This window comes from Chaetura pelagica, unplaced genomic scaffold (assembly GCF_000747805.2).
Source record: "Chaetura pelagica isolate M959 unplaced genomic scaffold, ChaPel_1.0 scaffold634, whole genome shotgun sequence".
Taxonomy (NCBI): domain Eukaryota; kingdom Metazoa; phylum Chordata; class Aves; order Apodiformes; family Apodidae; genus Chaetura; species Chaetura pelagica.
This window is the reverse complement of record NW_009953085.1, coordinates 477,937-505,379: the sequence shown is the minus strand read 5'-3', so window position 1 is coordinate 505,379 and position 27,443 is coordinate 477,937. Positions and strand designations below refer to the sequence as shown.

The 27,443-nt window shown below is 36.1% G+C and overlaps 1 protein-coding gene across 1 annotated transcript in view; it reads right to left on the bottom strand.

The window, feature by feature from the left end:
• Positions 1-27,443, bottom strand: part of PPFIBP2 (PTPRF interacting protein, binding protein 2 (liprin beta 2)) — an 85,209-nt gene that overhangs the window by 56,201 nt on the left and 1,565 nt on the right. The window contains exon 2 of the mRNA XM_009996988.1: positions 15,085-15,299. Within this exon, the coding sequence (XP_009995290.1) occupies positions 15,085-15,299 (215 nt within the window). The remainder of the gene's footprint in view (positions 1-15,084; positions 15,300-27,443) is intronic.

The following is a 27,443-nucleotide window of genomic DNA, read 5'->3' as shown; positions in this document are numbered from 1 at the left end:
ATGCACTTCAAAGGGTAAGTCTAAAGCAACCTGCAAGAGTCATCAGGTGCTTCCACTTCATATGAAGGTATCTCTCTTTCAAAATAAGATATCTTACCCTTGTACAAGGTTTTCCAGGTACAAGAGACTTTCCATTTTGCTATACCCCATACACTGCAGTTCAAATAGCTCACTTAATTTACAATGTCCTTAGAGAGCCCATAATACTGTTTGTAGTAAACATTACCATCTATGTTTGTAATGCTTTTTAATAATTTGTGGTTATATGTATATGCCTACATACCAAAATGGGGTTGTGCCATTTTTATGTGGAATGGTGTGTTCCAGATGGAAATATAAGAATAACGTAACAGGACAACAGATGAAATGGTGTGAGACCTCTAATCCAAATCCCTTGGGAAAAAGAATTTGCTATAAATGAGACCCTTTCAGTTTCAGGTAGTGGGGACTGTCTCAGGCTCCTCAACTTGCAACAGCAACTTTTAACAGTGACAGATTTGTGCTCAGGCCCTGTAAAAGAAACCTGCATGTTATCTGCAAAACACTTCTCACAAACTGCCCACCAACTAACTACTTCATGAGAACAAAACTGCTGCCTTAGCTGTAATGTTAGAAGTGTCTATATACAAGAATGTCTCCATATTTTTCTAGAAACAGATTGTTGAGAATTCCTTAATAATTCCTATGACATCCTTAGCCAGGCTTTGTGTCTTACTAACAAGGTATCCTTGAATATCTGCATTGTTACAAACTCTTGTAACCCTGCATGAAGCCAGGGTGGTACTACGGGCCTCTAATCACATAACATTCAGCTTCTCAGACAGAAGGAGCTAACCTGGATAGTCCTGAAATTGCCATGAAAGCACAGTAGGGCTGTACCCATTGCAGAGTTTTGCTTTCTGATATTAGGTAATACATTATCAGGGAAAGTTTTCTCTTATGAGAAATACTACTGCAGATTAATGTTTTTCCTATTACTGACAAAAGGCACCAACAAAATTTGAGGAAAAAAAAGTAAACAAAGGAAAACATGTTAACTGTGTTACATATACAACTGAGACAAAGCCAAATTGTTTTTTTGTCATTGTCCATCTGCTCTTACATTTTGCTGCCCACTCTGTGGGCATTCTTGGCACTTTCTCGCAAGTAATTTCAACACCAAGAAAGCCCAACAGAAAAAGCTGAGGTGTGGTGACTATTTTAATTTCATCTAAACACTGCTTTGTCCCTGCTGCTGTTGCATGATCCTACTACACACAAGTTACAAGACTACTGCTTAAAACCAGATCCTCTGTTCCAGACATCTGAAAACAGCAGTTCTGTCATTTTGCCTGCCTGGCTCTTGTGATTTTTGTACTTGTTTGCTGCTCTACCCCAGTTCAAGCCGCAGATACCATGCAAATCTGGCTTAGCCAACCAACTGCAACATCAAAACTGATCCTGGTCTCTGAAGTGATTTCTGCTAATAATGAAATTGGCGCCAGCTTTGGCATACTTCACCAAGGGTTTACGAAAGTCTGCTTGCAGTACTCACTTGTTAAGTGCCATTTGTTACTCTGGAGGGTACTCAGACTTTCATGATCAGCCAAAGAGCAACAGTTTATGACTGCAGGGCCTGAAATCTTCATATGCTATCACAGTTAAGTGCCCAACATGTGACGTAAGGGTTCTTGAACATGAGAATTAATTATCAACTTAGACGGTTTCAACTGTTTTGTTTTGTTTTTCTTTTTGTTGGTGTTTTGGGTCTTTCTTGTCTTTTTTTTTTTTTTAAATCACTTGTCAAAGGAATTTGGGACCAGACTGCTTAAGTTCTTCTGGAAACAATACAAGACCTTTTTCATTTCTCTTCCCTTCCCCCACATGTTCTCACCCCCTTAAAGAGCTTGCAAGAAAATGCAGCACTATCGATACTCTCTTTTAGCACCCTACATAAGAGGAATTAACATGCAACCATAGTAATAGCATAATAAATTTCTGTAAAAGCCAGTGCTACATTTCAATTCAGTATCCTTTCTGAACACAGTACTTCAAAATCATCCCTAAGACAGCCTGTGTTAACCCTTCCAGGTCTTTGGATTTTTCAGTGTGAGCCTTTCTTCACTGAAGCTGTTTCTTGATACCTCTGTCATTATGATATTGTCCTCAGTGTATCCTGAATGCCACACAACCTGATAGAGCACACCTCAGCCTTTTGTTAGCAAACCTAGCAAATTTTTAGAAATTAAACTGAGAAGCAGAGGTGGCAGACATACTGTATTCAAAACCTCATTTAAATAACAAATTAATATGTGATCTCAAAAAACATTAGAGTGTTATTCAGCTTTAACTCCACACAGCACAGGTTAAACTAATAGTATAATGTTACCAACTGCCACTTCCTGTTGTCTGTTTTTCACTATCCCACTCAACTCCCCATTTAATTGCCTCCTATCCACACTTCAGACATGTAAGTTTCTAGAACCTGATGTAAGTATTTGGTTAATTACTTTCAAGATTCCCAAGCTTTTATTAAAGACCAACATTATATAATTAATATTTTATATGAATTCAAACTACCCAAACTAAAGTTCCTAATCATATGCCATGTACATATATGTTTATAAATCTAGTAAAAAGAAAAACAGAATGCATGTCTGTATGCATACGTGTGTTTTTTATCAAGTATTGTACAGAAGCACTAACATAAATGGCATGCATAAAATTTGCAAGAACACGAAGTATAACAAGAGGGTGTGCTGCTTACTTGACACACAAAGTAATATTGTAATTTAAAAACAAGTACATCATGACAATCTATTCATATTCCCTTCATGGATTTTTCAAACGCTGAAAATTAAATACTTGGAACCTAAAAAAAAATCTAAAAGCTGACAAAAACTAAGTCATTTTTCCAAGGTGACAAATGCACAAACTTTTTCCTTCTCTAGGATGACAAAACCAATCTCATGCAGTTAATTCATGTTCAGACAGATAGTGACAGAATTAGCATTTTAATACCACTGTCTTAAAAAAAAAAAACCACCAACAAAAAACCCCACAACAAACCAACCCACAACAACTTTATCAGAATAACATGCTCAGGATAAAAAGTACCACCATTTTTATCCAAAACAGAGGCATCCTAAAATATCCCATTCAGTTCCCCTGATCAATTTAGTGAAGTACTAGTGTAAATAATTTTTCATTTTAAAGCACAACATGGTAAACAGTATATTCTCCTTTTCCGCCATACATTCCCACGTGGGATTTGCTTTGTTGTATCTCAGGAAAGCAGGAGCACTTGCTAGGATCTATTGCCACTCCGTTCAGTTCCCGAGAGTTTCATTTTTAAAGACAAAGACAGCTGATTCTCTCCCCCCTCCCTCAGCTGCCTCCTCCTACATGAAAAAACATCTTTTATTCATTTCTTATGAACAAACTTACAGTATTTCACGTCTGAGGCACTCAAGACGTTTCCTTTTCCAAAGCTGAGAATTTCAACTAAGATTTGCTAAAGTGCATTTACAAAGAGAAAACAAAGCCCAGCAAACCACTTACCCTCTTTAGCCACGTGAAGTGCTTGTAAATATCAATCTCACCATCCATGCTTTGGGCCCATCTCAGCAGTCACATTCCCAGGGTTAAAAGGAACCTTTGGAAGCAAGCGCGCTGCTTTGTACTACAGAATATAGCTGTGACTTCTTCCCCTTTCAACCCTCAACTTCTAAAACCTTGAATGTGTTCACATTTTTAAGCCAAATCTTCTGCCTCTGTCCCACAGGCTTACCCCAAATGCTTCTCACAGATGTATATATAACACACAACTGTATAAACTTCAGACTCTCCCCCAAACATCTGGTTCTTTTAAAAAGCAGATCAGTTAGCAACACGAACAATGTAACTCCGAAAACTTCAAAAATGTAACTTGCTAAATGATCTTTAAAAAAGGATCTTTCAAGAATAGTATAAATCTGCAGAAACTGTTCAGCTTTAATGTTAGCTAAAAATTATTAAGCTGTCACCGAGAAACTATTTTCAAGTAATGCGTTCTCTGGCTTTCTGTTTCAAGAGTGCCTGGAACTCATTACCAAAGACCCCTTATTTCCTGTCTCTGTTTTACTCCCTGTTTATCGTAACACTACTCAGCCTTCTCAGTTTATTTCAGGCTCAGACTACTCCTAAAAATAAGTCTGCTCTTTGAATTACTTGCCTGTCCTCTCAAAAGACATTAAAATAAGAGGAGAAATTCAAGGACAGTCCTTTGGATAAGTTAATTATCCCATAAATACTGCTATTGCCAAAGAGGCAATTTTACATCCAAACAAAAGATGATGATACCCTTCTAAGACTGTCTGCTCCCACTGAAGCTGAAGTCTCACAGCATGGCAACTTTTCAAACTTGTAACACCAGGATAAATGCGTATGCAAAGCAATGCTCTGGCAAGACAAGAACTTTTAAGAAGTTCCTTTGCCTGTTACTGTGGTGTCCTCTAGTGTCTCCACACAGCAGTTATGATTAAGTTCTAATTTTTCCCAACACTTTCCAATGTTGTATCTCCCACTCATTAAAAGTGGCTTTGGCCTTAAACTGGGCAGCTGATTCTCCTACACACAAGGACAGCTACTTGGGCAATGCCTATAAAATGCAAAACACAACTGTCCCCATGGGATTTTTGTCATGATCTCAGAACATTTACTTATTTTTCCATTTTCTTCAGTTTCTACAGCCAAACTCACTCCTGCACTAAAGGAAAGTAAAACAGCAATTTGGAAGAGCCAGCGTGAAAGTTGCTCATCAAACCAATGAAATATACAAAAAACTCAAAGTCTGAAGCTGTATAATGCCCTGAAAAGCAGTTGGCCCTGTTCCACTTCACCACCTACCTACTTTCCAAATTGTGGAAGCCACAGATACATGAAGGAGTTTCTACAAGGAAGAAGGAATTTTATTATTTTAACCATTCTTGCTCCTTTCGACCTGACAGACCTCTCTTTAGACTTCCAGCTTTCTTCATATATTAATTACCTGTTGTTACTTAAAGTCACGTGACAAGAATAACAGGAAAGGTTTTTTAAAAGTTAGTGCTATGTGTCTTCTAAAGGTGCTAGTATATCTAAAACCACCAGTAAATATGACAAGAGAAAAGAATTGTCAGTTTCCAAAAGTGAAGTATGCCACAGGACAGATCTGAGGAGGACTTGGGTTGCTCTGTACACAGAACAAACACACTTACTGTGTCCTGGTTCTAGAAGTTTTTATGCTATCTTAAAGTTGATGAGAGCAGCTATTTCTTGAAAAGCTCACAGCACCTGGCAAAAGCTACATTGTCAATAGCCCATTTTCTTTAAAAACCGTAACAATTAAGATGCACTTAATACAGGACACTTCTCAGTGCACGATAGCCTCTGTCATGGCTGACAAACTGAAGACTGAAGAGGGATTGTCTCAACATTGTTTCTCAGCCTTAAGGCATTTTTCCCCCAGAAAGCTAGTTACCTAGCTATGGAGAACAATAAATATGTGAAACTTTATCTCAAAATATCTCATAGTACAGCCACTATAGAGCCTCAAGTTCCACATTTCATCCATTTCAAAACACATGCTCTAGGGCTCATTTTGGGCTTATATAGGGAAGAAGAAAACACACCTATCTTAAAACATTCCACTACACAGCCTCTCTGAATGATTTTGCTTTTAATTTAAAAAAAAACATTGGAAAACTATACTACTCCACTTATTAGTGCCTCAGTGCAGTGTCTGGAGTTAGGTGAGTATCCATTTCTCCTCTTAAAAGTATTTAAAATTATAAACATACCTTATTTCTGCCTTGTCATTTGTCCTGGATTTCATGCAAAGGCCTCCTCATTCTGTTATAGTCATTCTTCCTGATTAAAAGGTAAACGTGTCTGAATTTTTTGCATCTTATCAGCCACGAATGTTGACAACAGGCATTCCAGACAGTCACATGCTCACTTTTAGCCTGTTACCTGCAAGCTGAACTTTACATCCTGCTTGAGCTTTGGCCCGAAAATGTTTCAGGCACCAACTGAATTCAAATCAATTGCACCAGATTTGCTTATAATACTTGTCCATTGCACTGAAAACACAGGTTAGTTTCCCTGGGAAGTGTGAAAATAAGGAAAATATGTTGCAAACTGGGAATTGCTTTGTTGGGTTACCAACCCTGGGTACTTTTTTTCCTTTATTTTTAGGAAATCCACATCTATGTGTAGATCTTCACTGAGAACTAACTTATAGTTCAACAGAGTGTTAAACCACAACCAAAGAATAATTCCTTACTATCACTGCAGTGCTACCACCCTCAAGACTTAATCCATGGAGAGACAATGATCTAGTTATTGCTCCCTTCCTCCCTCAAATTGTTTATTTTCTTCAGTGCAGTCTTCAAAAGTCACTGAAAACACACATTATAGCCATATAAATGCAATGTAGGACACTAAAATGTTTAAAATTAACTAAGTTCATTACTCTACAAACTGTATGAAAACCCATTGGGATTTATTTGCCAATTCTGTGCTTCCATAGAAAACTTCACTACTTCTGTAATGACTACAGCCACTGTTGATAGAACTAAAAATGCCATTTGCAGAACACCAAAGGTGCTAGTCATTTGAATGTCTGCTGACACATAACCCATAAAAAAGACCCAGCTAAGCAACCCATTATTATATTATCAGAACATCAAATATTTCAAACAAGATTTTAAATCTGTTTCAAATAACAAACAGACATCCTGTAACAGCTTTGAAACCGAAAGTAAGGGAATGCTTCAAACAATCAGTTAAACTTCTCACGTGCCTCCATTTCAGACCTAAGAGGCAAGAAAACATAAACAAATCCTCTTAAAACAGTGGGGGAAAGGAAACCGGACTGTCTGGTCTATTCCCTCCTCTCTTACCAGCCCTGGACCTCAGGAAGCACAAGGTTGTTTGCTTTCCCACCACTGCTCCTGTTTCTCCCATCCAGCTGAGGCCCTATAAACATTATGAAATCATGTTTATTACTGACATCTCAATAATTTCATTTTTATTCAGCTAAATCTGTGCTAAAACACAGACTTCAGTGATTTTTCAGAGCAGCACAAATGCAAACTGACAATAGTGTTCTTGTACTGGCACTGCATTGTCTGGGAGGCTAAAGGCCAAGGGAACAGGAAGGAGAGCAGCTCTTCAGCCTCCATCAGGTCCAGGTCCCTGAAGCGTAACACCTCTCTTCCATTTCAGAAATAACTTCTGGATAATTTTAGTTTCAAAACCCATCAGCTTCTGAAAACATTGAAAAAATACATATTTGGCCTTTCTGGCCAAGAACTGAAATGACCAACTATGTGTCTTCCCAGCCACAGAGTCCAGCTGAGTATGCACATACAACAACAAATATTTCCAAGAATTAGTATCAACTTTTCCTACATCCATTACTGTGAGCTCTTCCCAATCCTAGTGTTTGGGCTGCTTTGCAAACACAGGGATTAGAACCAGATTTTTAAATGGAAAAATTTCCTCAGCATGCCAATTCACACACTTGTTATTCGCATGCTGCAGAAAAATGTGAGAACTTCAGAGTGAAGTAAAAAAAACTATAAAAATATTCTTGCATAGGAACACCTGTGTAAGATGAAATTCAGGACATTTGTGCAAAAGACCATGGAGGAAAAAATCCTTCTTATGTGGTGAGGAATGGCTTTAGAAATTTAGATGAAGCATTTCCAGTAAGATAGTTTGTCTTAATCATGACTAAGTGACAGAGAACGATTAAACTCTTGAAACAAAAGGAAGAAAACAGTATTGCACTGTGTATATAAGCACATTTCATTTCCTTGTGATAATTTGAAAAAATAAATATGGATCCTGGGAAACAGACTAGAAATAGTGTTATGGAGATACATGAACAAATAATCTTTTCTCAGCATAAAATGCACTCAATCCTAATGGCCTAAATCTTTGACTCAAATCTGTACTTATGAAATAATCAGACTTAGATGGCCATTAGTTGCAAGCCAGCATAGTTAACACTCACTCTTATCTCATGTTCAGGGAGTGGAGGCAATATTTCACACAGGTGCTGGGAACTTTGGAGTCATTCCCATCTGCAGGCTGTATGATACCACGTATCTCTAGCACTGCTATGTCCTTTCTGGTTATTGCTCAAGTAACAATGAAGCTCTCTTCCCTTGGCTTGCATAAAGAATGTATTACCAATACTTAGATGAAGTTACTGTCCATTAATTCATCCACAGACATTTGCACATTCTTGGCAGTTTCAAGCATTCTTTGCCCTATGCTGAAACACTTTTTCCAGCCCAAGTTCTAAAAGAGCTGTAATTTTTAGATGAAACTTATTTAGAAGAAACTTGAGTACCATATTTTTGCATGAAAATGAAAAAATGTTTTCTACTTAACAGAACACCACAAGCACTGTGAACACTCCCTCCCAGTTACTACAGGCAAGAAGAGTCACTGATATGTAAAGAAAATATTTAAAGAAATATATTTACATTCTACCACACAACATATTGCAATAAATCAGCTTTTTTTTCAGTCTGAAATGTTTCAAATTACTAAATATGCAGTAAATCAGTATAAGAAACATTTGAAACAGGATATTTACCAAATATTCGCACATACATCAGTGACATTACCAGTTAACATTTTGCATCTCCTCAGTATGACACACATTAGATTTTATCTTTTAAATTTCACAACAGACAAAATTGTGAAAAAAAAAAAGCCAAAAAAACCCCAAAATAAAACCCAAACAAAAACCAAACCAGAATAAGTTGCAGATAAAACTTTAAAAGTCCTTATTTCTGATAAGGGTTATACAAAATGTAATTATTTTCTTCTCAAGCATTTATTTCAGAAAAATAAAGAACGTGGTTATCTACTTATGAAGTAGAGTAGCAAGCCATCATGTTGCATAACATGTCTAAAATAAGTATAATTTCTTTCCATTTTTGTAAGATCACAAAACCTGAAAATATTTTTTTTTTGCATTATGATGAGATGCAGGTATGTTCACCACTATTATTAGCACACTAGTCCAAAACTGATGGAAGTAATTTTGTTTTGCATTATGTTGTTGCTATGTTTGTAATCAATTATAATATTCAGCAAATGAGATGGGTCAGCCTACTCAAATTCTGTGAAATTTGATCAAAGTTTCTATACAAAAATACTTTAAACTTGTGTCATTCCCCTAATATTCAAGTAATACACCAAATCAATACAGGACCTTTAAAAAGAAAATTTTGCCTCCAGCTTCTTCCCAAGAGCATTACATTTATACCTTATCTGTTAGCACCATTGTTTAATAAAATAATTTTCTTTTACCAATCCCTCTGTTATTTACTTTATGTAAACATTTTCTGATATTTCCCCTAGCTACACTTGAAAAAGCAGATACTTCATAGCACTTACAGCAATATTAATGTTTGCTAAATTAATACAGTGTATCACATTTAAATCAGAGAAAAGCAACACAGCTGGAAATTCTAGTGACAGATCATAATGTGAAATTAAAAAGGGACACCATGCATAACACTACATACAAAAGGGAAGATGAACTAATGTGATATTCAGCCACTTAGTGCAAAGGAAGGAACTGAAGCCAACAGCTGGAGCAGTCTTAAGATAACCAAAACTGAATAAATTATATTAGTGCTTTTGAAGGCTAACATGCAATTTCTGCACACAATCATGGCTTCTATATATCAGTTCTCTGTTTCCTTTCACAGTATCAAGGTGTGGAGAGCCCACGCAGATGAGGATTACCCTCAAGGGCTAAACTTCACAATATGCCAGTAGCATACCTTGAAATCTTGGAAAACTTAATATAGAAAAATACAGGTCCTGCTATTACGACAGGAATACCACCTTTCTTCCATGAATACTCTAAGCCTAAGGCCATAGCACAATTCTGTTTAATCACTTGTGGTCACTGCAATTTAAAGGTGGCTCTGTTAGGCATTACTGACATATAATAAATTCATAAGCATGTCACTCTACAATTCTACGACCATTACAAGGTGAAAGAAAATACCAAAAACTAATCACACAGTGTCATCTTAAGAAAGAGATCTAAATCAGCACTACTCACTACAAAGCTATTTTAAGCTTCTAGTAGTTCATGCAGAGAAGACTTTCCTACCTCTGCTGACAGCTACCACAGTGAACAGTCAGTCAGAGATGACAGAGTTGACTCCCAAACAAAAGAGCCACAGATCATCAAAAATATTTTTAAAAAAATTAGGCCTGGTTTAGAAAACATTCCATGCAAGCTGCATATACCCCCTTTCCAGTACCTCCAAGGCACTCTTCAGCATTCATAAACAGTTGCACATATGAGGGACACTTCTCTGCTCTTTCTTGTGTGCTGTGAATTGCTCTGACATTCTTGGGGAACTCAGAGGACCAGATCTTCCAGGTCAGATCTTCCCTGCACCATCAACTCATTGAAAAAGAGCTGGAGCACAAGCAGAGGACTGGGTCATACAGCTTTCAACTCCAACTACTGCTCAGAAAACATACCCATCTAATGTTTCAAGTTGGCTAAAATAAACATGAATGCTTATGGCATGATGGCTTTTCTACACTGTCCCAAGCAGGCTCTACTGGTCCATTCTCAATTTAACATGTGTTAATACCACTTGGCAATGGGCAGATTCAGCTATATATAGCTCCATCGTGACTCTCAACAGTTGAGTCCCACAGTCAAATCCACCGGCAGATGAATACACTGGCTTTAGCTGGCATTGCTCAGAAAGCATTCTCTTCCCACTCAGCTGTTGCAGAAAAATTCTGTTGATACTTTTCTAAAAGCATGTTGTCAAGGTATATTGAAGTGCCCTGTATGGCAATCATTTTCTGCCTCTGCTCTGGACAGATAACTCCATAAAATTAATTTCAGAAAAAAAAGTGAAATAAATGGACCAGTGATCATGTTTCAGCAGAGCGCTTTAACGCATGCTTAAAACAAAACTTTGAGCAATTTTAAAACTTAATGAACTCCATCAAATAACAATTCTGAACTGGGGTTTACTAGTTTAATCCAAGTCTCTGTGAAGACACTGGGGAAAAAAAATCCTTTATTTTAACACACAGTGGAAACAATCTCTTGTAAACCTTAATCACAACCAAACGGCAACCAAGACTCTAAGAAATTGACCCTATTTGTGCTGAAAAGTCTGGGTTTAGCACTACAGTAACACAGAGCATGAAATGAGACTAACATCAACATGTATCATAAGGCAAATCACACTATTTTACAAATTGCCTCTACCACACATTCTTCTACTGTTTCTTCTGTTCTTCTCCCCTTCCTGTTTTCTCAAGAACATTTAGAAAGATCACCAGAATTAGGCTTCCAAGAAAAAAAATATAATCAGGAAAATACTAATGAGTTTTCAAGAATGAACATTTTTAAGGGTCAGTATATAAAGACACATGGTAAAGTGGCTTGCTTTAAATATAAATGTTCCACTGAAATGAAGATCATATTTTGCAATACTGGAAATGAGGCTTTCGTGCATGTTTACATTTTTTTTTAGGATCACTGTAAGAACACTAGGGTTCCTCTTTACTTAGAAAAGGGTTCCTGAAGATGTATAGAATAAAAAAACCCACAACAATTAACAGCACAGGTCATTTAGAGCAATGAAATGAAACTGTAACTAAATACATTCTCTCATAGCTCACTGAGTCAAACAGTCAGTTGTTACTGCAGCACTTAATTTTTAATGCTGAAATTACTACCTGTTTTGTGATATGTCTGGTGGTCACTAGCAATACTAAAATATTTAACAAGAAGCACTGAAAGTATACACAATTTTTTTGTAATATGAACTCTCCATGTTAATATTTTTGTTCTGTTTTTAAGGCCAAAGAATTTACAGTCATAAAGCAAGTAAAAAACTCCATACATTCAGTTCGAGGCAAATTTTGAATACAGTTCTTAAGTAGTAAGAAGTCTATAATTAATGATGATTTATTCCATTTTAGCTTAGTCAAAAGATTTTTGCAGTTATAGCAACTATTAAATCCTCATTCCATGATACAGTCATAATCTTTCTAAATTCAGCCCTAACTTTGTCAAACCTATTTTATCTATCTCAAAGCAGAGGAAGCAGAGTTACTGTGCCTGGTTGTACTGTAACCTCAAGAACATGGTATGTTCACAGAAACGCAAAAAGAAAGCTTTTCAAAAAACACGCCTTTAGTTTCACAAAAGGTGAGTCTCTTCCTTAGACAATTGTAAAGGATAAGCACAAAATCTGACTCCACCAAATCACTGCAACATCAAATCACAGCCAATGGTTCCATAAAAACAGGAATAAAGTGGATGCTGTCAGAAGAAGAAGAAAGCTAGGTAGCATCTATCAGGTATGAAACACAGTGTCTAAGGTTTTCACTCAAACCGTATCTACTTTTTCCATCTTTGGCCTTCACACCTATAGCAGACACTGAAGAGCGTAACAGTTAAAACTGCTTTAAATAAATATTCATTTGAAGAAAGCACAACAAACAACTTGTTGATATTTTGTGTCTGATAAATTCCATAGTTTGGTACTATGGAATGGAAGGAAGAGAGACCTTGAGTGAGACCAGCTGGAGTTTCTACAATCAGCACAGAAGATTCCTGACTGATCAGTAATAAGCCCATGTGCCTCAAAGGGCCAACCAAACTCCACAGTCATTTATTTAAACACTGGGTGTAGCTCAGCACATTCAGTGACAATTACCACAGTGGTAAAGCTACCCGAATTATAAGGCCAAGGGACAATTTTCTGCAGAAGTTATTTTTCCCATTCTAGTACAACTGAGCTCTAGTTTCTAGATGATATTCCAATACAAAGAAGGGTAAAGTCACTTTCTGTCCTCTGACCTGCAGTCCCAAATAGTGCTCTGTGGCACAAACAGAACGAGCATCCCTGCTATGGCCATACTCTGCCTCAGAGAGCTTTCAGGGCTGTAGTAGGTTATGATAATTGCTCAGGTAGAAGTAGCACACAAGAAATAATTGGGACTTATCTTCCATACTTCTACTTAAACCACAATGCTAATTGTTAAATACTGTTGTTTGATACTATCCAGCAGGACCTAGTCTTAAGCTAGCTTTCTGTCCCCCCCAATTCTGTGGTTTCCCATAAAAGATTATATAGGGCAGTAGCAAATCACAAATTCACATTATTTCCATAAGGCACACTGTATTCTTGATTAAGGGTGGCAGCTGCAATGGGTTTTGACACAATTTCCAAGCAACTTAAGTGAAGAAAAAAAATCATAAAATATCACGCTTTTCTTGAAAGAAGTATGCTTATCTGCTTTTAAATTAACATCAGATTGCTCTTTGTATCTCTAGTTTTCAATGTATTTCTAGTCAGGATAAGCTGGCAATATTTTCAACCACACCTATTGCTGTATAATGTTAGAAATTAAGCAGTTCCTGTAGTCTCTAAAACCAGTGGTTTATTCAGTACACGCTAGAGCAGCCTCCATCTTCAAAGGAAGGTGCATAGACCCCCAAATAAAGAGATGCAGAATTAAACATCCACAGAAGAAAGTCCCCTTCCAATATGACCTATAATGGCTTTAAAAAAAACAACAACTTCAAAAGCATCAGTTCACCATCCACTTTAAAGTTTGTTACAATTCAATTATTGCTACTGATATTAGACATAGTGTTATGTAACATTTCATTTGAACACAACAATTAAAGCATATTCCAAACATCTGGACTGAATTCCTAGCCTACACTTCAGAGAGCATGTTTACAAGAGACCCTTTGTAGCAAATTCCATTTGAAAGCATCTGGCATTTTCTGTGTAACATTTCAGTTGCTGCAACAACTGGGGACTCACACCTCAGGGGTGCCTTTGTGAGCTCGACAGGTTGGCAGAGAGTAGAGAACTCCATGGGTACACACAGAAACTAAAGCACCCACCTGTCCATTAGGAGAGGTGTGTAAACAGGGGAACCCACAACCCCAGAAGAGGCTGTTCATGCTTGTAACCAGCTGACAGGGAGGAAAAAGGTGCCTGTAACTGCAAATGCGTGCATTTGAACATCTGTATGACTTTAACTTTTGAAATTAGTTACAAGACGTATTCAGAAATTTGTAGGTGTTCCTTAAACATTCCTTATTCTGGCTTATCTGTTGTATTACTGATACTGATCCCAAATATATATAGTTCACAGATTTCTAGTTATGTCTTCAATAAATCAGCAAACCGCTTCAAACTTGATGTATTTAAATCACATGAATCAAGCAGGAATTCTTTATGACACCCCAATATTTCACAGACTAACGATTACCAAGCTTCATTTGAGGCTTCCAATGTGAATGGATTCAGTGAGCTACAGAGTTCTCATTCTCTATGCATTATTACCTTAACTATCCATCCTTAACTATCAAGCACGTGTCATGTGTTACCTTAACTATCCATCCTTAACTATCAAGCACGTGTCATGTGTCCATTCCTGGGCTGGAATTAAGAGATATTTGGTATGGGACATAACAATATAACAATACATAACAATATGTATTCCATTTCACTGAACTAAGCTGAATTTTATCAGATTTATTCTCCATTTCCAAGTGAAACTGCTATGTTTTAGCGGAGAAAGTTCTTGCAAATTTGAAGTCCATGGAAGTTGTGTGCATGCTTACAAATTATCTGCATTTTTTTTTAAATGCAAAAAAGGTCTACAAATACATGTATTGCTATCCATTTTCAAATAACAGTCACTGTAACTAGGTACTACCTTCCCTGTGCACACCTTTAAAAAATAGTGCAGAATTTGTCAATACAGAGAACAGTGCAAACACTGTGTGCTCCATCTCCCCATTCTCTTGGTCTTTCACCAACTTCTTATACTCCTATAATTTAGTAATCAGCAGATTACTAAAGCAGTGGTAATTAGCAGATCAGCAGTAGTAATATCCTCAGCTTTTTATGATTACTCACCATCCCCTGCAGTCCTCTAAGTAGGCAGATTTCAGTTATAAAAAGAATTGACATATCAAAATACTTCAACCAACTGCTGTTTGCAAACAAAATGGAAAAGCTACAAGTAACTACTCACCAGGTTCTCCTCAAACCACTCCCGAATACACACTGCTGTGGCCCCTGGAATTTGATTTCGCAATGCTTCTTTCTCTTGAGGATCCTCTAGCATTTCCAATGCCATCTTTAGATCTTCCAGGAGATGCAAAATTTGAAATGTGCCCAAGTATACTGATGGAGCAGGTGACACAATATCATAACCACCATTAGCATACTCTGTAGCTGTCTTTGTACCTAAAACAAAAAAAATCACAAGATAAAATAATGTTATATAATTGTTTTGTTAAGTGACAAACATATAAGTACTATACAACATCTGGACTTAACTGATAGGTACAAGTATTTCAGGCATAGAAATATTTGAGTTAGTCTCTAGAGAAAAAATGAACACTGGAGAATTAAATGCGAGAGGTATGTACAAGCATATTAAAAAAGAACCGTGACCTAGAAAGCACTTGCAATGTCTATTAAATTAAGCAAAAAAACTTACCACAAATCACCTGTAATTTTCGATAGTTACCATGAGATGTCACTAACTTCTCAGCTAGCTAGAGGTCCCCACACAGCAGCGTTAAGCAATGTAAGAAAGATTGATGCACTCCTTTGACAAGAAAGTTAAATGAAAATAGATCACGTTACCAGAACTAGAAAAATGTGACCTCGAGCAGGTTTAAAACCCTCCCACAGAGAAGAAAACCCAAAAAGTAAGCAACAAAAATGGCCAATGAGACTTTGCTAGCTCTCTCAATTACAAAAAGCTCTCTCAATTACACCACCTCCCTCCTGCTAGCCCTCCCACACCAATATTATTTTCTAAAGAATAATTAGGCACAGCAACAACTGTATGTCTCTTGAGAGAAGAATTATAAAAAATAAAAATTCTAATATCTCTGAATCTTTTTGTCTTATTACCCTGTGTTTCAATGAGATGCACACTAAAATGAGCTATCTTTCCTCAGTCTTTAATTTCAGACCTTGATTTCATTTAATATACTCTTGTTTCTTTAAGAACTAGTCAGGTGCAAAATGTTTATTTGCTCTACTTTTTACAGTCTTTCTTTACAATTCATTGCTTGATGTACTGAATAGATTGTACTCACGTCATGTCTTCATTCCTGTGCTCTCTGGCATAAGCAAGCACATTTTCCCCTTTTATTTGACTTAATTGAATTTTTTTTTAGGCTTTTGATCTTTTGCATTGTACTCCTCTCAAACCTTTCACTTTGTAACATACTTTACAGGTGTATGTTGGATCCACATAGCATACAGTATTCCTTAGAAGATTGTATCATTGATCTAAAGAACAGGATTATAATACTTTCCATACTACTATTCCTGTGTTCCTGTGTTGAACATTATTTAAATCTTAGTTATAAAAGGAACAGAAATCTTCACTGGACCTTTGAAAATTATTTGCTAAGGTTTTTCTTGAGCAGATGCATCTAATTTGAAACCCAGATGTATAAGTAATTCAAATTTTCTTCTCGAATGAACACCATTTTGCATTAATCAATGTTAGTTTGCCTGCTACACTTATTTATCCATCACGATTCAGACATTACAAATTATGTTCAAGCCCAATGGTTCACTTTACATATAGTTTGACATACAACTACTACCTCAATACAACTCTGACTACAACTCAATATACTGATACTCTAGGTCCTAGTACACTGAAATGCCTTCTGCACCTAGGTTAGCTTTTAACAAAAATGCTAACTGATAATTTAATGCTAATACTGTTTTCCATTTCCATCTGTTTTGATCTAAGACAATATTTTGTCTCTCATGTTGTGAATGCTTAGCTTTACTCAAAGCTTTTAAGAAAATTCTAAATAATATTAACCAGCTTTTCCTCAACCTTTAATGTTGCAAAGAATTCTCTCAGATCAATAATCTTTGCAAAAAATCATGTATTCTATTACAGGATGTACATTTTTTTTTTTGAATGTTTTAAGCAATGTAAAACCATCCCTAGAAATTCTAAAGTTTTGCACGGGCATGTTTTTTTTAATTGGGGTTTTTTTGTGTGTATGTGTGGTTTTTGCATCTTGTGTTTTGTTTTGTTTCAAAGCAACACCCTGATTTTCACTACTGATGTATTTCATATATTCTTAAGTTCTTTTCAAACTCCTGTTTGGTCCTGTTGACTTCCGTTGCTTATGAGTTTATTTTAATACCTCAAGTGTGAGATCTCATCTTAATTTCTGGCTAAGACCCTGTCCAGGATAAAGTTTCTTCAATATCCGGTGCTGTAAAGACTGCTACACAAGACAACCTCATAAATCCACCTTGTCTTCCTGAATTATTTCCTTCTGATGAGAGGATCAACTAGCTGTTTTGCTGGACTTGAGTATTCTAACCACTACAGGATATTTTCTAGTGTATTTCTATACTCTCAGCTACTTCCGCCAGTTTAGTTGTTGCTTTTTATGTACTTCCTAATGCAGATTATAATTAAACTCCAGCAACTAAAAATAGCAGATTTCCAGACTGTATAATGTTTTAATTCAGCCAGAGTGGCTCACAACTTACTTTCCAGGAGAGGTACGCACACAAACTGAAATCTGACATTGTTTTCTTAAATAGCACTGATGACACTTTTAAAAGATGTGGCTTCCTTGGTTATCGGGACTTTAGGAGTTTTAAACAGTTTTCTCAGTCTTTCTTTTGTAAAACTCCATGTAAATTTTCTGTCTTTTTGCTTAGTAAGTATTTCTCAGGCCAGAAATGCAGACAGGATCCACAGTTATTTCATAACAGTTCAATGAACTGACAACTTAAAATAGATATGGAATAGGGAAAACTTAATGGAGCATTCTGTTACAGTATTTTTCATACTATTTATATGAATACTTTTAATATATAAAGAAAGGAGAAATGAGCAAAAAATCACACAATCCAGACAAAATCCCATAAACTTTCAGGTCCACAACCAATACTTCAGCTGTGAAATAAAAGCCATAATCTTTAAGCTAAATCCAAACATCCAAGACATCCTTATGGCAAACTCATGTTCCCTGAACTACCCACAACCACACAAAAGCTGCTACATCTTATGACTAGGAATTGATTTTGAGGACAAATAGTACAGGATTTTAAAATGCAGAATACAAGAAAGGTATTTCAACATTTTCTTAGCCAATAACAGCAGACACATAGCACGGTATTTGTTTGCTTTTATGAATAAAGATGTAATAAACGTACAAGTGAACTGTCTGTAAATTCTTATATGTACTAGTTCCATTAAACCTTGAAAGGAAAAATATCTCTTTGATTAATACCAGTTAAATGAAGGAAGAAGAGATTGAAAGGCTCAATTTGATTCAGAATGTTAGATCTTTCAACTGAGGTCATTACTCATGAAAGACAGTATTAATGAATGTGTGCGTGTGTGTGTGTGTGTGTGTGTGTGTGTGTGTGTGTGTGTGTGTGTGTGTGTGTGTGTGTGTGTGTGTGTGTGTGTGTGTGTGTGTGTGTGTGTATATATATATCAGTACTATTCAAGATTTGTATTTAGACTTCAAAAAGCAGGCACAAGTGAGAGAAGAAAGTACTCATACGTCTGATACCATTAGAAAGAAAGACAAATGGAACTCCACACCATATCTGTACCCTTATGCTGAGAAAACAGGGCATAATTCTGACATGTCCTGAAGACTCCAGCTTTCAGCTGAGAAAGTTCCACTAGTTTTGAGTCACTGGGATCAGAAATATTACGCAAGGACTTAAAAGTGCTTTGTGTTGCTGGATGGGGGCCAGAGTACTCAAGAAAAGTTAGAAAGCCCTCTCATGAGTAACTCGCCTTGTCTGGAACAGGAGCTACCCATAGACCTCAATGCCTCAATAACAGAACATGACCCTTCACACTTCCCCATCAAATACATGCAAACACTTCTCCTTTGAGAGATTATTTTTAAACTGGTTTGCTATGGGCTGCTATTGTGGTACTTATTTTCCTGGCTGCAATAGAACAAAGAATTCCTCTGGATGCAACAATTACTGCACTTTATACTAGGTAAAGAAATGCAGAGTTCAACTCAGGATTTTAATGTAGAAGACTTCTCCTTTTTTCTGCTTAAAATTCAAATGAATCACAAACTTGCTTTCCATGTAGTTTCATATCAAGTAGGCTATATATTGCTCACAGAAGGACAAGAACACACCCTGAAACACACAAGTAAAAGTATGTAGGAGTAAATAATTACATTTCTTTGCATTTGTTTAAATCTTCACATCATCATGCTGCAAAGTTTTAGCACTAGACAGTAAGAATTTGGATCTCCTTGCAGACTGATGAAAAAAAAAGATAGCACAGTGCAAAGAGAACACTACATGTTACCAGTACACTCTACCATTAACAGCAATTAACTTGCATGTAACTTTATTATAGATAGTTGGAGTGGGAAAGTATATGGTTCAAGCACAAGAATTTTATAGATGCTCAGGAAAAAAAATCAATGCAGTTTTGAACTCTTGCAAAAAGACTCATTTTGTATAGCCTAGAGCAAGTCACAGTCTTCCTGCACCTCACTTTTTCCAGGGGTAAACACGACACTGGGGAATCTTTTGTCATTATGTTTCTATAATATTCAACACCACGGTTTCCTAGTGGAACACAATTCATCATCATAAATGTCTCCTTTAGAAGAGTAGGAAAGAAAGAGGAAAAACAAGTATTGGAAGTAAGACATTACAAGCAGCTCAGTTCTGGCTTCCACATGCAGGCAGTGGATGAAGGAGCTGTGCCATAGATTTACAGTGGAAAGACTAAGAAAATTAACGAAAAGAAAATTTTTAAAAAAAAAAAAAAAGGAAAGCTTTCAAGTTACACATTTCCTACACCTTGACCTTGCAAGCACATTTTTCGTTCAAAGTTCCTTGCAACTAGCTCAACGGCTTCAAAGAAACATTCCTTTTGGGCAAATACATAACCTATTGAGACAACTGCACTATTGGTGGCTTGCAAAAATAAGTTACTAAGCAGAAGTAAAGAAAGAAGCAGAAAGCCTTGCCAGTTTCAAAATCTCCTCAGCTTACATTGTATACATTCATCCATCACCCAACTTTCCTCACTCTTAGAAGTGAATACTGGTTTCGATCTCTCACTTTTCCTGGCATTTTAACTTTTGACCCCCTGCATTCATCCTTAGTATCTTTTCGCTCTAAAACTGGCTGAGTTTTAGAAAAAAGTTCCTGGTAATACACAGCTCAACCAACAGTGGTTAAAAAGAGATCTTCCTTAAACTGCTGACTTCTTTAGTTCAGTAAATGGCAAAAAACATCAGAAGCCCCACAACAAAACCCAAAAGCTACTTCTATACTGGGGTAAGTATGACTTTCTATAAAGCAGAAATACTCAAGGCTAACAGTTTTGATACCTGATCAACACTGGTTAGAATAAAATTATAGACAGATTTTTCTCTAGCCTTTCAGTCAATCATTACACCAGTAGAGAACTTTTTTTTTACCTGAGATTTTACTCAGTGAGCATATAGGTTGTCCAAGTTCTTCCTCTCCTTCAAAACTACAAAGTGTAAATCTCTTTGAAGCACAAGTCTCTTTCTCATGAAGACAGCCTTGAAAACATCAGTTTACATAAACTAGTACTAAGGTCTGGACGGGACATAATTCAGCCTCCTTGTTCCTAAGCCTTCTGCCAAAGGAGTGAAGAGGTCGCTCACAGAAACCTTTCTTCTAATGCTGTAATGCAAATACATCACAGCTGCTATGTTTTGAATCATAGTTCATATTAGCTTCTTCTTAAATCTCTGCTTTTAGATCTTAACTACAGGGAGCAGTAACTGTTAAGCTGGACTAGCAGGAAGCCCTCAGAAAAAATTTCCAAGCCTAGAAACATTAATGACCACATTCAGATTCAAGCTTCACACGCAGCTCCAATGATTTTCAACTGAGCTTTTTTTTTTTTTTTTTGCAATCACAGGTGGAATCCTTGAGACAATTTTGCCTATAATTTTTAATGCAAATTATCTGTGTAATTAGTGAACTTTTACATGTTTACAGACTCTAAGCTGTGATGTGCAGCACATTAGGTACTGCGTACACAACTATAACAAAAGGATCTCTCCTATCCAGAAACACAAGCCAAGCAGCCTTACAGCTGGTGAAGAAATGAAGATGGATTCTATGACAGAAATTTGTGGCCAAGTCTCCACTGCACAGGAACAAACAGGATCAATACATTTTAAAGACAAAGAAAAACAAAAATTTGCACCAATTTTGTCTCCTTTTTTATTTACACATAAAAATTGTATATTTAGAGCCAGTGAAACCAGTTGTCTAATTAAAACAGTGTTGTGAGACAACAAATGTATCTTTCCAGAGCAAAATCTGGAACTGCTTATAGCAAGCAGTAGTACACTACTGGTAACATGAATACTGTTTCATGGAAAAATTAATCTCTGAAAGCATAGGGAAAAAAACAGCATTCAATTTCTGAGGAAATAAAAGACATCTTATTTTATGAAAACTACACTATTTTGATTTTTAAAAAGACTCAAGTCAATTTCATTGCCTTAAAGTACGAAGATGAGAAGCTATGCTTTTGAATTTAAAGAAATTCCATCCTTGATAAAACTTGTTTAAATTTAAATCTTAGAAATCTGTTCACTAGCCTGTTAAACAGCTGAGTGACTCATGTACTGAAAAACAGATAACATCATGTAAACCACAAAAGAACCTTTGTGTCTCAGATTTTCAATCGTATGGGGTTATGGCCACCACAGTTTAACTGCCTTTCTTTGCTGCATAATGTATCTGCAGCTCTTTACATTTCTGTTTCTTTTCTATCTTTTTCAAAACTTAATACAAATACCTATGATAAATGGATTTTGTTTCACATAAACACAGTACTCTATATTTGGTAAGTTGATATAGGAGTCTAGGTCATAACCATATTTTGTCGTTTTATACTGGCAGAATGGTTTCTTATAGCTACTAGTAAATAATTTGAAGCAGCATACTTCAATTACAAGGATTTCTCCATTTTGAATTCCTTTTTAACTCTTATTTTCAAGAAAACTTCTCATTTTGTTGCTTTGCTGGAAAGGCAGGAACACATTTGAGGGAAGCCAAAGACCAAATTGATCAGTAAGTCACTGTTTGACTTGGACCTTCAATGACCACTTTGTCTTATACAAAACAATGTTGAGCATCTATTTTGTAAGAAATCACTAAGTCTTTATAAGAAACAAGTTCTCAGTGCTTTCAGCTCCACAAGGTTCTGAAGTACTGTCATCTCTACAGAGGGAATTCATCAGTACAAACAAGATTCAGGGAGTCTTCACTTTTATCTTATGCTCAGACCCCCACTATCTGGGAGAAAATATGCTTAGGATAGTGAGAGCATGGGAAGTATATTTTGGGACAGTAACTCAAATAGTTATAATGACCTCTTGCAAGGTTAAGCACTCAAAATTGAGGAAATTCCAAACTTCAGGTTGCTCTGGCAACCCCAGGTAAAGAATGAGTAGACAATGCTGCACATGCACAACCAACAGGCAATTTGCCACGTTTTTCACGTTTTTAAAACACAGATCAAAACTGCACCTCAACAGTTCTGCAAGGTCTTAACCAGAAGGCTACAGCTTGTGTAAGGCCCCACAACATTTAGTATGAAATGGCTGCAATGGTTATTCAAATACATGCACAGCTTGTGAGGCCCCATCTTAGATGTTGTTGACAAACCTTTTAAAGTTTTAAAAGATTTAAAATTGTTATAAATCTGTTGTCATTGACAACATCTAAGGAATTCACTAACTACCTTTTCTGAAGTCAAGAATCTGAAGCTAAATGTCAGCAGCTAACAAGCTATAAGAAGTGTTCTAAAATAAAGATAAACGTTGAATTACAAATTATTAACCCTAAAAAATTGTGTTTATATTTTCCTCTTTATTATCCAGGATGGCTAAAGGTCACAATTTTTATCATTTTTCCCCCCTCACAAGACTCTTGACATATAATTTTCTTGAACTGTTGTGATAGGAAGTTATGTATTTTCCTAACAAACACCTTATTTTAAGTTAATTTCCTTTTTTAGATCCCTATTGCTGTAAGATCTATGCATAAATAAGCTTTAGCACTATAGTAATTGTATGGTACAACTTCACAAATGTTTGCCTTAATTAACACATAGCTACTGCATTAATTAATTAAGAAACAAGTGCTGTAGATACGTTACGCCTTTTGCTCAGAAAATCCCTTCTAACTTATTGATTGAAAAAGAATAGAAAATAAAAAGGAAATAAACTAATCATAATTGAGGCACAGCCTATTAATACAACTACAATTTATTTAGAAAATACAAGAAAACTTGTTCTTATTAATTACTCTGAAGTACTGCCCATCAACTGTGTGTCACCCAGTGTGTATTTCACATAAGATCCACCCACACCTTCCCCAACACACAACACAAAAAGCAGGATTAAGTGCTCTCTGTCTGGTCTGGATGATTTCAATCTCCTATGAAACACAATGGAGTTGTCTATATTTTTCACTTAAAGTACAGTGAGACTAGTCCTTACATTCTGTGATGATGTATATGACTATTCATGGGTAAAGGATGAGGTCACAAGGAAATATTTTTATTTCCTATTATTTATGTAGGAAGTCAGTGAAAACTTCATCCCACAAAACCTAAAATTCACCTGAAGAGGTTCAAATGAGTGTATTTTTTGTCCACTCCTGCATTTTAAATCCAGATTCTAATCATTTAACTAGAGGTGACTTGGAAACCTAACACATCTGGGAACACAGCATAGCTCTGGAACTTCAGCTAGATTATTTTCATAGTAAAATTATGATGGGGCATAACCAGAAAAGAAAAAAAGAAGAAATACCCCCCTCCCCCAAACAGGTCCTCCCTCTAATTCTAGCAAATAAACCCCATGAGGAAAATATATTATACTTGAATTAAAATCTTGTTAATTTCTGAAGTATAATTTTATTTTAAAGCCCCCTTATTTTTAAAGCAAGGCTGTTGGAACTGGTTGGGTTTGTAGCATACAGCTGAAGCAGTGAGCCAAACACAAGCGTTCTGCCACCTCCGGAGGGGGGAATTTAAATAGGCACACTTCTTGGACAAATTCTTGACAAAACTTTTACATCATTTTTATTTTTAAATCTTTCAGTACTAATACCAAACTACCAGTACACACCTGTGTGATAACACATTTAACTTTCTAATTATTTTTCAGTAAGCAATAATTGTAGGAGCTCTGCTTAAAAGGAAACTCAATAATGACACTGATTACTTGGTGAATTTGAAGAGACTCTAGATGCAGCAGACTATAATATTGTGACAGGAGTTTTCAGATACTACAATTATGGTAATTATTCATGAAAAGAAACTGGATTTTCAGATTGTTGACAGAGAGAAGTCTTGATATTTAGTTTTATACGAAAGCAAAATAACAATGATTTTAATTCATTAGGATATATTGCAAAGAAAATTTATGAAAATCTATAGTCCTTTAAAGAAACACATGTTAATAAATGGGTACAAACTGAATAAAAGGGAAAGTAATGATGTGATCAAACCTCAGAGGGAAGCAATGCCAAAGTCCAGCACTTCAAATAAAGAATGCATAGACAGATATGACATATGAACACTTTCTCTGGAGAAAGCCTCTGTTTGGAGTGCAAGTCATTCTAGCTAATGGATAAGTCATGTTCACTGACAATCACATTAGCCCTTTTTGCTATTTTAGTTAAATAAGGCTAATCATTTAGCATGCCTAATTTATATAGCTATGAGGGTGGGTTATCAGTACAGATGTACTGAAGCATAAACGACTTGGGAACACTGACCTATCTGTCAAATTTGATCAAGCCCAATGAAATTAAATTCGTTAATCTGGCTTCACAATCCTACCCTCATGTACTCTAAACAAATACATTTCGAATGGCACTGAGATGCACAGTCTGCAGTGAGACTTTTTATTTGGATTAATCAGAATCATGTATGAGCTATGTTAACATTTGCCAAAAGGGACATGACTTAAAATGAGAAGGTTAAAAGCAGGGCTGCAAATCTGTAAATATTTGTAATGTTATTTGCATGCCCAATTCTTACCTTAAAGGACAGGACCACAATCTAATATTTTAATAATAACTGAATATAAGAAATAAGGGTTGTTTTCTCATGAAACAGAGAATCCTGGCTTTGCATGTGTATAGATACACATATACACAAGCTGCAGAAATTAATGAATACAAGTTACACATCTCTGGACTTCTCACTTCTCTAAAACAGTGATTAGTTCTCATTTTGTGCATAAAGCAAAGTTTTCTGAGGCCAAGAGAAGAGCATGGCTATTCTAGTACCCACTCAGGCCCAATTCCAAAGGAAACTTCTTTTTCATCAGCTACAAATGTTTCCAACAATCATGAAGTTTAGCCTCAAGTCTTTGAATCCAGTGCTGCCTAGAGATACCCACAGAATCTGGACACAATGAACTGAAATAGCAGAAGCTCTAAACAGTTTGTTTTTTTGCTGTGTCCAGTCTCCCTGAAGAGCAGCTACATTTGCACAGATGATATGTCTAATATTTACATAATATGATATATATAAATATGCAGTTAGAAGACTCCTGAGTGCTGGCTTGTTTACTGACAGTCCTATAGTTCTTCTGGAGTTTCCTACATTATTTGCTCTCCAAACAGGGCAAGAGAACACTCCTGTTTTCCAGTCCTTGCCCAAATTGCATACAGAAGCTTACTGGATTGAATTAGAGAGAATCAAACTCGAATAATTGCCAGGTTCCTCAATTTGAAAGGAACTGATATAGGAACTGTATCCAAATATAAGCTCCAAAAGATATCTTTGCTCCTTCAATCATACCAGAATATTCAAGAAACAGTTTTGGAACACACAATATTAGCTAGAGAATAATGACTAGAACAGACTTAACACATTTTAAAGTGTCTTATCTACTTCTAGTAATGGAAAAAAATGAAGAAAGAAATCTGGTACACAACCTTCCCAACTAGATGAGCTTTCAGTTTATAACTAAAAACAAAGGAATAAAGCAATATGATTTTTATTGATATAGGCAGGTGTAATTCTAAAATCATATAGGACAAATTCAATTAGCATTGATGAGACTCGACAGATGCATTATCAGGGAAATATCTTGGGGTTTTTCCCATTAGATATCTGTATATAAGCCTGTTTTCCATATTGTACTGAGTGTCAGTGGACATTAGACTAAAAATGTAAGTAATGTGTAGTCATAAAGTCAGCTCTTTTGAAGGTGTTGCCCATTTGCTCATGCACTGTGGAAACAAACTCTACATACCACTAGCATGCCTGCATCTTTTGGTTTTAGAGCTTGGGCATCAACCCACCACAAACCAATTGTGAATGGGAAATGCAAACTGCTGATGCACACAGACTATTTATCCCATTACTTGCTTTGCTTCTCAGTACCACTCTCTCCACCACCACAGCAACTAAGTGAGATAAAAGTGAAGGTGATTGGAAATTAAAACAAATTAATTATATTCCTTATTTATCAAGATGAAACCTTAAAACATTATGGGCAGAAACAATCCGAAAATTGAGTGGGAAAAGGAAAAGAATATTGAAACAATATGAAATTATTAAAAATGTAAATAATTATTTTTTTTAAATTAACCTGGCTTCTGACCTCAGTTATTTCTTTAGCATAAATCTAGAATAAATATGTGACTTTCTCAGACACTCATACCAGTTACACCACATATTACAAGACTGTTTTACCACTTGTCTTACCCAGAACTAGCCTTACAACCACAATTTTTCTGAGCTTCCATTCATAGAAACGCTACCGAATATCAATGTTATCCCCTAAGTTGAAAAACCACACAGCCTGCAAGACTGCAACACTTTTTGGAACAGAGTATGAAACGGCATCTTCAAGTAAAACTGAACTTTTTTTCTAAACAAACACAGAACTGCTCACATAAGCAAGGTGATAGACTTGTTTGTTGAATACATGGTCTTTTATTGCTCCTAAGAGAAGATACTGGACAATGATAATGGAAGCACCATCTATTAACAGAAAAGGTAGAAACAGATGAAATCCTCTGGAATTACAAACGTGAAAATCCTCAAGTTTTCTAACCCATTCCTTCAAATGAAAACATACCACAAAGCTCTGACAGCTTCTGGAGGAAAGTAAGTGTCTAATCTGGAAATCAATTTAAATATAATATGTCTATTTTTCTTTCTCTTGATTTTTCTGACGAATGGAATCATCAGTGCATTCATGATACCACCAATGTGTGCTGGGCTATGTATAAATCATCACAGAAGAGAAATACTAAGATAAAGCTTCCAGATGTATGCAGGCTATTTATGAGCACAGGTTACACAGC